Below are 13,247 nucleotides of genomic sequence, written 5' to 3'. Positions count from 1 at the left end.
TAAAGACCTCCTGGCCTTCTCTAGGACTTGAAAATCATAGAAAAATTGTGGCGGCCATTAAGAGAAGGTCAAAATAATTTAAAGCTCTTAAGGGAAAAAACGGGACTTTAAAAATTATTGGAGCCGGCAGATTTCACTACTACAGAACGAAGCATATTGGAATATATAAAAGATATCAATTTTGGTGGCCTTTTGGAGAAAAAGAAAATTTTAAAGGGGCTAGAAAAATCGAGGCCACCATTTTGTCTACTTTAAAAACTTTAAAAATTAATATCTCGGGCTAGGAAGCCCTGAGGATGGTGATTTTGGGTGCATTGAAAAGGGCATCTCCTAATCTTCAAGATCCAGTGGTTTATTTTTGATTTGGCGAGATCAACCCGAAATTTCATTTTGGCAGTGAGGGAAGTGGAATGTCAGAGCAGAAGCTGCCAAAATTGACATGCGCAAGGACTGCTTCACTGGAGGAGGGAAAGATGCCAACAATACAAGAACAACTAGATGCCAAGGAGGCAAGACTGATTAAAGTGATGAAGGACCTAATAACAAAAAATAAAAAGCAAGTAGTTAAACAACTAGAGGTGGTGAAGTTAGAAATAAAGATTGAAGATCTTAGAAAGGACTCACAAACAACATTAAACAAAGTACATGTGGTGGAAAATAAGGTGAAAGATCAAGATTCCATGATTAATAAATTGCAGGAGAAAGCAGCACTGCAAGATTGCAAGTTAATGGAAAACCAGATTCATTTGAGAGAAGTGCCTGAAGAGGAAGGTTCTGATTTAAGGATATATATAATAAGAAACATTGCTGAGTTCTTGGAAATAGACTCTGATGAATCCAGTTATTTGTATGACTATATATACAGGTTTAATTCCCAGTATGCCAAGAAAAATAAATTACCAAGAGATGTGGTAGTCAAATTTATCACAAGAGATATGGTGGGAAAGATCTTTAAAAAGCAATTTGAAAAGACATTGAAAATTGAGGGAAGCAGAGTAAGAATCGTGAAAGAGTTGCCAAGAAAAGTTATAAATGACAGAAGACTATATAAAAAGCTAACAGACAAGTAACGGGATATGGACGTGAGATACTGCCAAAAGGATGGATACTGCCAAAAGGTCTAAGTTTTGAACCTGGAGGAAAAAGGATTACAATTACAAATGTACTGGAATTGTGGAAGTTTTTTGAAGAAAATAGGGGATTTGGGGATACAGAATAAAAAGAAGAACCATTACGAATTACAAATTAATATCTTGGAATGTAAATGGACTAAATTCACCGCAAAAAAGAAGGGCTACATTTCAGTGGATAAAAAACAAAAAAATGTAATATAATTTGTTTACAAGAAGTACATATTAAACAATTGGATTACAATTTTTTATGAAATAAACAATTGGGAAAAGAATTTTTTCCTTGGCTAAGGAGGAAAAAAGTGTGATTTTTTTATATTAAACAAGAATTAGATCCAAAATTGATTTTTAAGGACAGTGAAGGCAGATATCTAGCTGTGGAAGTGACGATGAATGATAAAAAGACATTGTTGGGATTGTATGCCCCAAATGGGGCAAAAGACTTTTTTTTTAAAGATATCACACAAAAATTAGACCAAGTGACTTATGATCAAATAATGATAATGGAAGACTTCACTGGAACAATTATAAATGATTTGGACAGATCAGGAAGAAGAAGTAAGGAGGGGAAATTACCAAAGTCATTTTTTGATTTAGTGAAGCAAGAAAATTTGGAAGATATATGGAGGAAATTTAATCCCAAAGTGCGTGATTATACTTTTTTTTTCAGCAAGGCATAACTCCTTCTCAAGAATTGATATGTTATGGGATACAAAAGATCTTGAACTTATGACGAAAAAAATAGAGATTCTTCCTAAAGTTGGGGCTGACCACAATCCACTAATGTGGGCGGCAAAAAGTGTGAAAAAGACTAGGACAGGGAGAATAAATAAAGATTTGCTACAGAAAACAGAGATAGTGGTGTCTCTAGAAAGAGACTAAAGCTTTCTTTCAAATAAATGAAAATGAGGATATTCATTTCCAAACCGTGTGGGATGCGTACAAAGCTGTATTAGAGGTCTTTTAATAACAATGAATAATAAATACAAAAGAGAAACAATTGCTGGACATTCAAAGAGAGATTGGAAAAAAGAAAAGGAACTTAAAAAGGACCGGGGGGAAAAGAAAATAAGGGAAATTACAATATTGCAGAATCAATTGAGACATTTGTTAAATAAAGAGGTAGAATGGAACCTTAAGAGATTACAACAGAAATTCTTTGAAGGAGCAAATAAACCTGGAAAATACCTGGCTTGACAAATGAAAAAAAAGGGAAAGTAAATTTGTTACTAAAATTGTATCGGATGGTAAAGAAATAGTTGACCAAGCAGGAATTAAAAGGGAATTTTTTAAATACTATGCAAAGCTATTTCAAGGTCAAAAGGTGGATAAAATTAAAATTGGTGCATATTTACAGAAAATTCAGATGAGCCCCTTAACAGAAAATATGGAAAAAGTCCTAAATGAACCAATTGAAAAAAACTGAAGTTGAAGCAGCAATAAATTCCATGAAATTGGGAAAGGCACCAGGTCCAGACGGTTTCACAGTAAAATTTTATAAAGTCCTCGCAGAAGTATTAGTACCAAAACTTCAAAAATTGATGAATATTATAATGATTGAAGGAAGCAATAATTTCGCTGATACCTAAAGAAGATAAGAGACACCACAAATGTTAAAAATTATAGACCAATTTCATTACTTAACAACGACTATAAAATATATGCTAGGATACTAGCAGAACTACTCAAACAGCATTTGAATAATTTTGTTAAAGAGGAACAAGCAGGATTTCTCCCCAGGAGACAAATTAGAGATATTAGAACTGTCAAAGACATTGTTGAATATTATGAGAAGCATCCTGAAAAAGAAGTGGCATTATTCTTTGCAGATGCAGAGAAGGCCTTTGACAATGTGAATTGGGACTTTATGCTTGCAGTGATGGAAAAATTAGGACTTAGAGAAGCTTTTATAAGAATGGTTAAGGTGATATATACTGAGCAACAAGCAAGATTTTGTATAAACGCAGATTTGACGGAGAAAATGATAATCAGCAAAGGTACAAGGCAAGGTTGCCCTCTATTTCCATTGATATTCATAATGATATTAGAGATATTGCTTATGAAAAACAAGAAGCTAAAGGAATAGAGGGGTTGAGACTGAAGGGTTTTTCTTATAAATATAAAGCGCTTGCTGATGATGTAATTTTATTAATGAGAATCCTCTATCTGTGACACCATTGCTGCTTTATAAAATTAAAGACTCTGGAGAATTGTCAGGCTTCTACATAAAGAGAAATCGAAAATTTTGTGTAAAAACATGACAAAGAGTCAACAGGAAGAACTACAAAGAGTAACAGAGTGTGAAGTTGTTTCAAAAGTAAGATATTTAGGCATGTTCTGTGTTAATTGCTGAGAAGGTTGGAAGGGGTGTGAAGAAAAGGAAGATGGTTGTTGAGTGTGCTGATTGTTCTGTGGAATGTACTGGTTGTTCTGTGAATTTCTGCAATTTATAGTCTGTAGGGTGGGGGACAAGAAAAAGGGAGGGAGAAGAAGGGGGGGAAAGTGATGTATTTTTTATTTTGTATTATTTTTTTTAAAGTATAGATTTCTATAATAATATATTGCTAATTAATAAAATTGTTTAAAATGGGACATGCTCTAAAGGGAATTGAGGAAGAGACCTATGAAGATAGACACTGGAAGTTAAAAAAAACCTGTTGAGTGTTAACAGTGATAATTTCATCCATAGAAAACTATGAAGGACAGATATTTCAAGGGATGTCACACTTATCAAAGGCATGGATGGCATCTGTTTTAGGATATTTTTGTAGGTGGTTTTTATATGTGATGTTTTCTGCTATGCATTGTGATGTTTTCTGCTATACAGTAACTTTTCTTGTCAGTTTGCTGTAGTGGTTAAGAGCACAGACTCTAATATGGGAGAACCGAGTTTAATTCCCCATAATGCACCTGCTGTGTGACCCTGAGTCAGTCACAATTCTCTCAGAGGTGTTATCTCAGGAGCAGTTCTCAAAAGAGCTCTCTCAGCCTGACTTACCTCACAGAGTGTCTGTTGTGGGGAGGGGAAGGGAGTGAAGTTTGTAAGCTGCTCTGAGACTCCAAGTGAAGGGCAGGATATAAATCTAATCTCTTCCTCCTCCTCTCATCAGTCTTGACTATATTCAAGATTAGGCCTTTGATCACAGAATCATAAGAGTTGGAAGGGGCCATACAGAGCATCTAGTCCAACCACCTGCTCCATGAAGGATCAGCCTAAAGCATCTCTGAAAATAATCATCCAGCCGCATTTTGAAGACTGACAATGAAGGGAAGCTCACCACCTTCCTATGCGGTTGGTTCCACCTCTGGACTACTCTGACTGTAAACATTTTTTTTCCTAATATCTGACTGGTACCTTTATGCTTGTAATTTGAGTGCATTGCTTCAGGGTCAAGTTCTGTGATCCTCACAGCAAATGTCTCTCCCACCACAGCATGGTACTCCTAATAGCAACAACTACACCATTCTCTGCACCAGCAAAAGGACATATCTTGTGTCAAATAACCAATCAGGGAAAACAACTGAAACACCAGTTTGGGAGAATCAAGGCACAGCACGCCAATGCCTCTGGTTTATGTCCTTAGGTCTTCCAGGAAGAAAAAAAAAAAACAGATGTAGAGGTGATGGAGGAACAGTAACCATAGTCTTTGTACAACTGATAGTCACAAATCCAGTTAGAAGGCCCTTGCTGATAACCACCCCGGCATCACTGACATTCTTTCTCTTCCAGTCAACAATTATATATTGATTATGGTTAGCCAAAATGTCAGCATGATCTCTGCAACAATAAGCACAAGCAATGATTTTGTTTTTATTTTTTGTTTAATTAATGAAAGCTGAAATTCAGTCCTACTGCTGGGTTTGGTATTAGCTCTTATGTTCACCCCAGGGCTACAATAAAAGAGAGTAAAAAGAATAAGACTACTAAACTGATTGATATTGTGTTATTGCTAGATGAGACTACAAATACTGATACTAGTGTGATTCTGTGAATCTATATTCAGCTTGCTACAGAGTAGCAAAGCTTTTTAAATACGCCCTTCTACGATCTAATTAAAGTTAACTCCAGCAATCAGGACTTCATTACAGATTCAAATGTTGTTGCTTGTTACTTTACTGTCAAAATTATGTTACAAGCATAAGCAACCAATAAATCAAATTCTTTATAAAAACAAAATACGGGAAAGTTGCAGGGGATAAGAAAGCATGGAGATACTACCTCTGAACATGGAAGTTCCATTTAGGTGTCATTTGTTTTTTGTGTATTTGTCTAATTCCCTTGAGAAGTCTCCTAAATCAGCAGTGATTACTATATATTTTGGCAGTAAATTCTGCATGATAATCATCTTCTGCGTTCTTTGCATCCATCACAAATGTCAATACATTTCTTTGATGACCTTGGTTGCAATTTTATGCAAACTTAGTAGTAAGAAAGCTAAGGATTGCAGTCCTGGCATGCCAAGCACAGGAAAAGAGGGAAGGAAATTTTGATTCATCATCAGCAAGGCTCATTCTATATATGCTAAGTATTCTAGCTTCAGTAACACTTCCCTAGGTGTTGACCTAGGACACTCTTAAGGCTAACAAGTCTGCAACTTCCAGCCTGTTCCCATATCTTTTTGAAACTAGTTTTAGGTTAGTTTTTAGTCCTCCAGTAAGGAGACTAATATTAAGGACAAGGGTTTCATATTTTTGGTTAGCTCAGCAATTTCAGGCCAGAGTTCCTTAAGAATTAACAGGTTACTCCTGTTTGTTAATTTTAAATACCCTTGAATAGCAGTAGGCAACATTTTTTTTGGCCCTAGCGCCAAGGGAAAAAAATTGTGAAGATGATGGTGGGCTAGAAAACCAAGAGCCGGGAGAGACAAAAGATGGATTTGACCAGACATACTCTGAATAAGCTGAGCCTCAGTGGTGCTGCCAGGACATCTGGGATTTGTCTTAGACTTGGCTGGAGGCTCTATGGCAGTGGCGTGGGGAGGGGGGGTGGGTCGCCCCAGGTCTGGGGGGTCTGGGGGGCCCCTTGGCAATGCCAAGGGGCCCCTCAGAAGCCGGCTGCACTCGCCGCCTTCCCCGCCCGCGCGCGGGGCCCGGCGGCGGTGGCGGAGGCCGGAGAAGCGGCGGAGAGGCCGGCGCTGGTCGCTGGAGGGCCTCCAGCGACCAGTGCCGGCCTCTCCGACGCTTCCCCGGCTCCGCGACCGCCGCAGGGCCCCGGGCGGGCCTCCAGTGCAGGCGGAGGCTGGGGAGGGCGTCGGAGAAGCCGGCGCTGGTCGCTGGAGGCCCTCCAGCGGCCTCGCCGCCGCCGGCCTCACCGCCGCCGCCGCCCTGGAAGCAGGTAAGGAGGGCAGGCAGGGAGGGAGGGGGCCGAAAGCGGGGGGGGGGCGGCTGGTGGGGGGGGTGGCTGGTGGGTGGGGGCGGCCTTCCTTCCTTTCTTCCCTCCCTCCTTCCCTCCTCCCTTCCTTCCTCCCTCCTCTTTCCTCCCTCCTTCCTTTCTTCCTTCCTTCCCTCCCTCCTCCCTTCCTTCCCTCCCTCCTTCCTTTCTTCCTTCCCTCCCTCCTTCCTTCCCTCCCTCCTTCCCTTCCTCCTTCCCTCCCTCCTTCCTTCCCTCCCTCCTTCCTTCCCTCCCTCCTTCCCTCCTTCCTTCCTCCCTCCCTCCTTCCTTCCCTCCCTCCTTCCTTCCTTCCCTCCTTCCTTCCTTTCTTCCTTCCTTCCTTCCCTCCCTCCCTCCTCCCTTCCTTCCCTCCCTCCTTCCTTTCTTCCTTCCTCCCTCCTTCCTTCCCTCCCTCCCTCCTTTCTTCCTTCCCTCCTTCCCTCCTCCCTCCCTTCCTTCCCTCCCTCCTTCCTTTCTTCCTTCCTTCCCTCCTTCCTTCCTTCCCTCCCTCCCTCCTCCTTCCTTCCTTCTTCCTTCCTTCCTTCCCTCCTTCCCTCCCTCCCTCCTCCCTTCCTTCCCTCCCTCCTCCCTTCCTTCCCTCCCTCCCTCCTCCCTCCTGTCGGTCACTTCCGGGTTCCTGTCCTGCATCTTGACCTGTGTTATTAGTGACAGGCTGCTTCGGTGGGTCGCTGCGCCGCCCCCCTGGGTCCCACAACGATGGGACCGATGCCACAGGGACGGGCTCGAAACACTCTATAACCCCTCAAAAGAACAGCAGTCTAGCTTGCTTCCCCCGAGCCCTGCCGCCATAAGCCTCAAGGGGGCTCATTTTGCGGCATCTCCCAGCGGGAGGGTGGCACCCACACGGGACACATATCAAATGAAAGAGGGGGCGCAGGACTATCAGAAACAGCCGGCGGAGGGAGTCGGGAGCCCACCCCACTGGGGGATCCACACCCCGAAAGTGATGAAGGTGGCGCAGATAGAGCCAACAGAGCAAACAGGACAAAATAAATAGGCTGCATTATGCAGCACAGTTGAGAAAGTGCCTTATCCCATATACTGATGAAGTATATACAGGATTTGAGAACAAAATTGTTTCCGGCGGTGATATTTGGGGGATTTTTGGGGACGTCACAGGAAGTGCTGTGAAGTCACTTCCTGTTTCCGGCAGTGGCATTTGGGGGAAATGATGTCATTTGGGGGAAGTGATGCCACAGGAAGTGATGTCACTTCCTGCTTCCGGCAGGTGGCGCGGGGGAAAATGATGTCACAGGAAGTGATGTCACTTCCCGTTTCCGGCAGGTGGCGCGGGGAAAAATGATGTCACAGGAAGTGATGTCACTTCCTGTTTCCGGCGGTGGCATGACATCACCGGAAGTGACGTCACTTCCTGTTTCTGGCGGCGATCACACACGTAGGGGGGCCCACATAAATCTTGGGCCCCGGGCCCCGAAAGCCCTAGCTACGCCCCTGCTCTATGGATCTGTGAGGCCAAAGGTTATGCTCATCACCTTCTCCCATAGTGCCAGTGGTGCAGCCACCACCTCATCAACTCTCCTCACATTTATTCAAACCATTAATTAGTCACCTTTCTACCTTACAGGAACTCAAGGCAGCTTACAATGTAAATAATAACACAGAAAAACCCATAAAACCACTAGTTTAAAATTAATAATTTAAAATAGCTGGTAGGCAGAAGAACTAATCATCTAATTAAATGCCATTATGAGCAAAACAGTCTTCAGCAGCCTCCTCCCTGTTCCATAATAATGGGTGCACCTCCCTGGGAAGTTGTTCCGTAATAATGAGGCTGCCACTGAAAAGGCTGTGTCTCATGTACCCACCAAAGCACCTTCTCTGGTTAATGGGATAATCAAGAGGGCCCTTCCCTGTAATCATAGTTCCTGGGCAAAGAATGTATGTAAGAAAATGGTTCTTTAAGTAGAGCTGAAGAAAACTAGTCCCCACTAGGGTTTCAGGCCTTCAGATGGGGCCTGGAGATCTTCCACTTTTACAACTGATCTCCAGCTGGCACAGATCAGATCCCCTGGAGAAAATGGCTCTCTGAAGGTTGGACTGTATGGTATTGTACCATGCTGAGGTCCCTCCCCTTCCAAGCTCCACCCAGATCTGCCCCCAAAGTCTCCAGATATTTTCCAACACAGACCTGGCAACCCTGGTCCCACGCCATGTAGGGCTCTACAGGTCAAAGCCAACACCTTGAATTGGGTTTGGAAGCAAACTGGAAGTCAGTATAATTGCTGTAATATTGGATTAATGTGATCCTGGTAATTAAACTCAATGCCCCTCCCTCATGTCTCCTCCCAGTCAACCAGAGGTACACTGAAAAATGCTTTGCTCAGAAATTAGTTTCCAGGCATATGCAGGCCCTTTAGTACAGAAAAGCAGCATTCAAGAAGAAGGGGCTTAAGTCTGTTCTGCATTATTTTCCTGGGTTGAAATAGCCCTGGGGAACTCCTATTTGCCCCAATGAGGAAACGTAACACATAGCCCATCAGAACCTTCTTAGATGAATAATTGGCCTTGCCTGTCTAGCAAACTACCAAGCTCCTGGGGGGCGGGGGGGGGGGGAGGAAATGGATCAGTCATGAATATTTGGACAGTGCCTTCTACAGCAAAGGCTACTATACAGAATCATTTCATTTCCAACAAAAGTTAGAACTTTTTTTTTTTTGCAGATTATATACTAATTTTCAGGAATAGGTTTTTCAAATTCTATTCTCACTTGTCAGACTGTAAACTCCCATTAGATTTGCCAGAATTGGTGCCTCCCCTTTTTCACATTTGGGAAAGTCTTCCAATTCATAAAGGAAGACTTCTTAGATTTTTTAAAACAGTACCTTTGACTCTGTTCAATAACTGCACTGACATCCGCTTGGACTTATTTCTTTTCTAATTCTGATTTTATCTGAGTTTCTATAATAGTGTTTTAAAATAGTCCCAAAGTGTCCAGAAGAGATTTCACCCTACTGCCTCCTCATAACTAACATCTCCATATTTTTCTTTTGAAATTAAATGCAATTGTGTTCAGACTCTAAGTAACTTTCCACTTAAGGGCTGGAATCTGCCACTTTTTAAAACTCTCTTTAATATAAACAGGGTTTCTCTAGGAGACTGTTTAAATAATGCATGTTTTCAACATGAGGATTTGTAACTTCTAATTGAACATTCAACATGGTGAACTTTTAAAGCAACAACAAAAGCTGTGCAGATTTATCAGAGAAGTTTCAAGAGTTCATTTCTATTCTCAGGAAAACATATTTGAATCACAGTTGATTCTAGGAACAGAATATACATCAGTACACTATGTAGCCAAATTAACAGAAAAAATTAATCTCATAAATTTAAATGATTCAGAGTTAAATGTATGCTTAACTTTCCTACTGGAATCAGTGGGACTTAAATGTACTTAATTTAAGCTTGACCATGACTGCTTTGATTGAAAAGTACCTTTTGGGTCATTTAAGACTGAGCCAAAGGCACTGATCACTACATCAGCTTTCAGACGGACCACCTGATCTTCATCTTCCTTCCAGTTTCCATCTGCGTCTTGCTCAGTCCGAAAAAATTCCATAGCAACAATCTTCCCTCTTTTCAGTATCACCTTCCGAGGAGTAAGGAAAGGCAGAAATTCACACTTTTCCTCCTTTGCAAGTTCCATCTGGAGAGGAAGTATGGTACAAATATAGACTTAGTTTGTGGAACAATGTTGATGTCTAATTCTTCAGTGTACTGGGTTGTCTAATTCTTTTATGCACCCCCTGTTCTTGTGGCCTGTTTTACGGATTTCAGTAGCAGCAAGCTTGATATGCTTTAAAACAGGGAAGCAGTAATATACTTAATAGACATTTTCCTTTTTAAGTACAGGATCAAACTGTCATTTTACCACCCTATCTGCCACCCACTTCTTCTAGAATTGTATTACTTTTAATTAGCAGCATCTGTTAGCAGAACTCTTGATTTCAAGTCACAGACTAAAACAGCTTTGTCTCTGTGAAATATCCTTATACTCTGTGGCAGTGAAGCCTACATTCCAATATGAGAAGAGACTACACAATCTGTGCTGGAAATAGCAGCTAGACCTATACACATTCCCTTGTGGGTTACTTGGTGAGAAGCCTACTATCATTATCAAATTGACAAATGTTTTAAATGGACATAAATACAGAAGGCAGTGCTGTCAGGGTAAAATAATAATACATTTCTGGGTTCATTCATTGTCTCTTTATATTTGAAATACATTTTGTATACAGCAAGGAGTATTGCCCTTGATAAAAGTCATAATTGAACAGTTCCTTACTGAATGAAAGAACTGAAGGATGACAACAGACAACCTCCTGCCCCCAACAAACTGGGTAAACCAGGGATTGAAATCTTAACAAGACAACCTTACTGTCTGCATGTATATATAGCTAAAGGAATGGAAGTTTCTGTGGATCTTATGCTTTCTACTAATGGAAGCAGGGCTTTTTAACAGAAAAAGTCCAGGAGGAACTCATTTATATTTTAGGCCACACCCCAATGCCAAGCCAGCTGGAACTACATTCCTGTGCATTCCTGCTCAAAAAAAGCCCTGCATGGAAAGCATTTTTATAAATTGAAGAAGGAGATAATTTGTGCTGATTTCCCTTCCTGCTGAAGCCTGTCATGCTCTGCCTGCCTCACAAATAGGGTTCCCAATCCCCCCGCTTTAGCGGGAGACTTCTGGGTTCCCAGCTTAATCTCCCGGTCTTCAAAAATTGAGAAGCGGGGGTGGGGGGTGGGGGGTGGAGGGGGGGAGAACATACCTATAGAGCTCCTGTTGTAGAGCTCCTGAGCAGTTTGTAAAATCCCTGTCCCTTTAAGGCTGGGCAGGAAGGAGGAAACAGGAAGGGCTTCGGAGAACGGCCCCTCCCTTCTTTGCTTTCGTTTTCTCAGCAGGCACAGTTCTCCGGAAGAAGACCAAGTAAGTATTTGTGTGTGTGTGAGAGAGGGAGGGGGATTCCCTGGTATGGAGGCCCTCCCTCCCTTTAGAAAGTGTGTGGGGGGGAGGGAAATGTCTACTGGGCACTCTATTATTCCCTATGGAGAATGATTCCCATAGGGAATAATAGGGAATTGATCCGTGGGTATTGGGGGCCCTGGGGGGCTATTTTTTGAGGTAGAGGCACCAGATTTTTAGTATAGCATCTAGTGCCTCTCCCCAAAATACCCCCCAAGTTTCAAAACGATTGGACCAGAGGGTCCAATTCTATGAGCCCCAAAAGATGGTGCCCCTATCCTTAATTATTTCCTATGGAAGAAAGGCATTTGAAAAGGTGTGCTGCCCCTTTAAATGTGATGGCCAGAACTCCCTTGGAGTTCAATTATGCTTGTCACACCCTTGTTCCTGGCTCCACCCCCAGTGTCTCCTGGCTCCACCCCCAAAGTCTCCTGGCTCCGCCCCCAAAGTCCCCAGATTTTTCTTTAATTGGACTTGGCAACCCTACCCACAAAGCTGCATATGGGGATAGATGAACCCCTGTGATTAGCAGGGGGAGGACGTGGAGTCTGCAATCAACAACAAAAATCTCCTGCTTTGAAAGCTGAAAATGTATGTAAGATTCACTCCTGGGGAAGCTCTACTGTGAACCATTTTGATCATTATTATGAACCTGTGTTCAGCAAATGTTTGTTGCTGGCTTAGGTTTTAGTCTACCTTTCCAGTTCAGACAACCATGGTAATGGATATGCTGTGTGTGTTTTCCACAACGAAAGACAGTAATTAGAAACTTGCAAACTAATTCCACAACGTCAGCTGGATCTCAAAATGGCCATAAAACTGAGCAGATAACCTGAGCAGATTAATGATGTACAATAACAGCACAATGCAGCTAACAGGAAACTGCAACTATGTGATAACTAGCCTTCCCAAAGGTAGGGTTGCCAGCTCCAGGTTGGGAAATTCCTGGATATTTGGAGGGATGGAGCCTGAGCTGTTAACTTCCATTTCTATGTATCTGAGGAAGTGTGCCCACACACAAAAGCTCATACGCTTAATCACTTTTTCCTGGACTTAAAGGTGCCATTGGACTCAAAATTTGTTCTACTGTATAGTTCTGTGGTCAGAGCACTGGTGGTAGAAAGTGTCACAGCTACCTTATGCCAACTCCATAGGGTTTTAAAAGACAAGAGAAATACAAGGGTAATTTGCCATTGTCTGCCTCTGCATAGCAATCCTGGACTTTCTTGGTGGTCTCCTATCCAAGTACTAATTAGGGCCAACTCTGCTTAACTTCCAAGATCTGATGAGATCAGGCAAACCCTGAGCTATCCAGGCCAGGATGGTCATAGTATTAGCAGACCACAAATAAACAGATTGTAGCAAATGCATCCATAGTTCTATGATATGGACATAAAACACTACCCAGATCAATTGCTGGTGTTTGTAGATACAAAACAATGAGCCTGAGGAAAAGGACCCACAAAATGAATTCATCAGTATGCACTATTTTCCAGCTGTACTATCTTGCAGCAATAAAGCAGAAGGAAATTAAAGAGGCTTAAATTTTTTTTCCAACTGCAAGAAAGCAATACTAAAAAGGGTAGCCTGAAAATAAGAGTCAGGTGCTATTGGAAGAAAAATCATATTTCTAAACCAAGAATGAGTCCGTGTACAGGTTCTCTCTCCTTTATATAAGGAGGTAATGTGGAAAACACATTAATCACTTCTGAGTTTTAATAGATCCTCTAGAGGCTAAGGA

The 13,247-nt window shown here is 42.0% G+C and overlaps 1 protein-coding gene across 5 annotated transcripts in view; it reads right to left on the bottom strand.

The window, feature by feature from the left end:
• The window catches only part of DPYD (dihydropyrimidine dehydrogenase), an 833,908-nt gene that overhangs the window by 399,303 nt on the left and 421,358 nt on the right, over positions 1 to 13,247 (bottom strand). For 4 of the 5 annotated variants that reach the window (XM_060232210.1, XM_060232211.1, XM_060232215.1 and 1 more), the window contains one exon: positions 9,976 to 10,186. The exons of the other annotated variant lie outside the window; for it this stretch is intronic. In XM_060232210.1, the coding sequence (XP_060088193.1) occupies positions 9,976 to 10,186 (211 nt within the window). The remainder of the gene's footprint in view (positions 1 to 9,975; positions 10,187 to 13,247) is intronic. 5 annotated transcript variants of the gene reach the window in all.

This window comes from Heteronotia binoei, chromosome 2 (assembly GCF_032191835.1).
Source record: "Heteronotia binoei isolate CCM8104 ecotype False Entrance Well chromosome 2, APGP_CSIRO_Hbin_v1, whole genome shotgun sequence".
NCBI classification, from domain to species: domain Eukaryota; kingdom Metazoa; phylum Chordata; class Lepidosauria; order Squamata; family Gekkonidae; genus Heteronotia; species Heteronotia binoei.
This window is presented reverse-complemented; position numbering and strand designations above follow the sequence as displayed.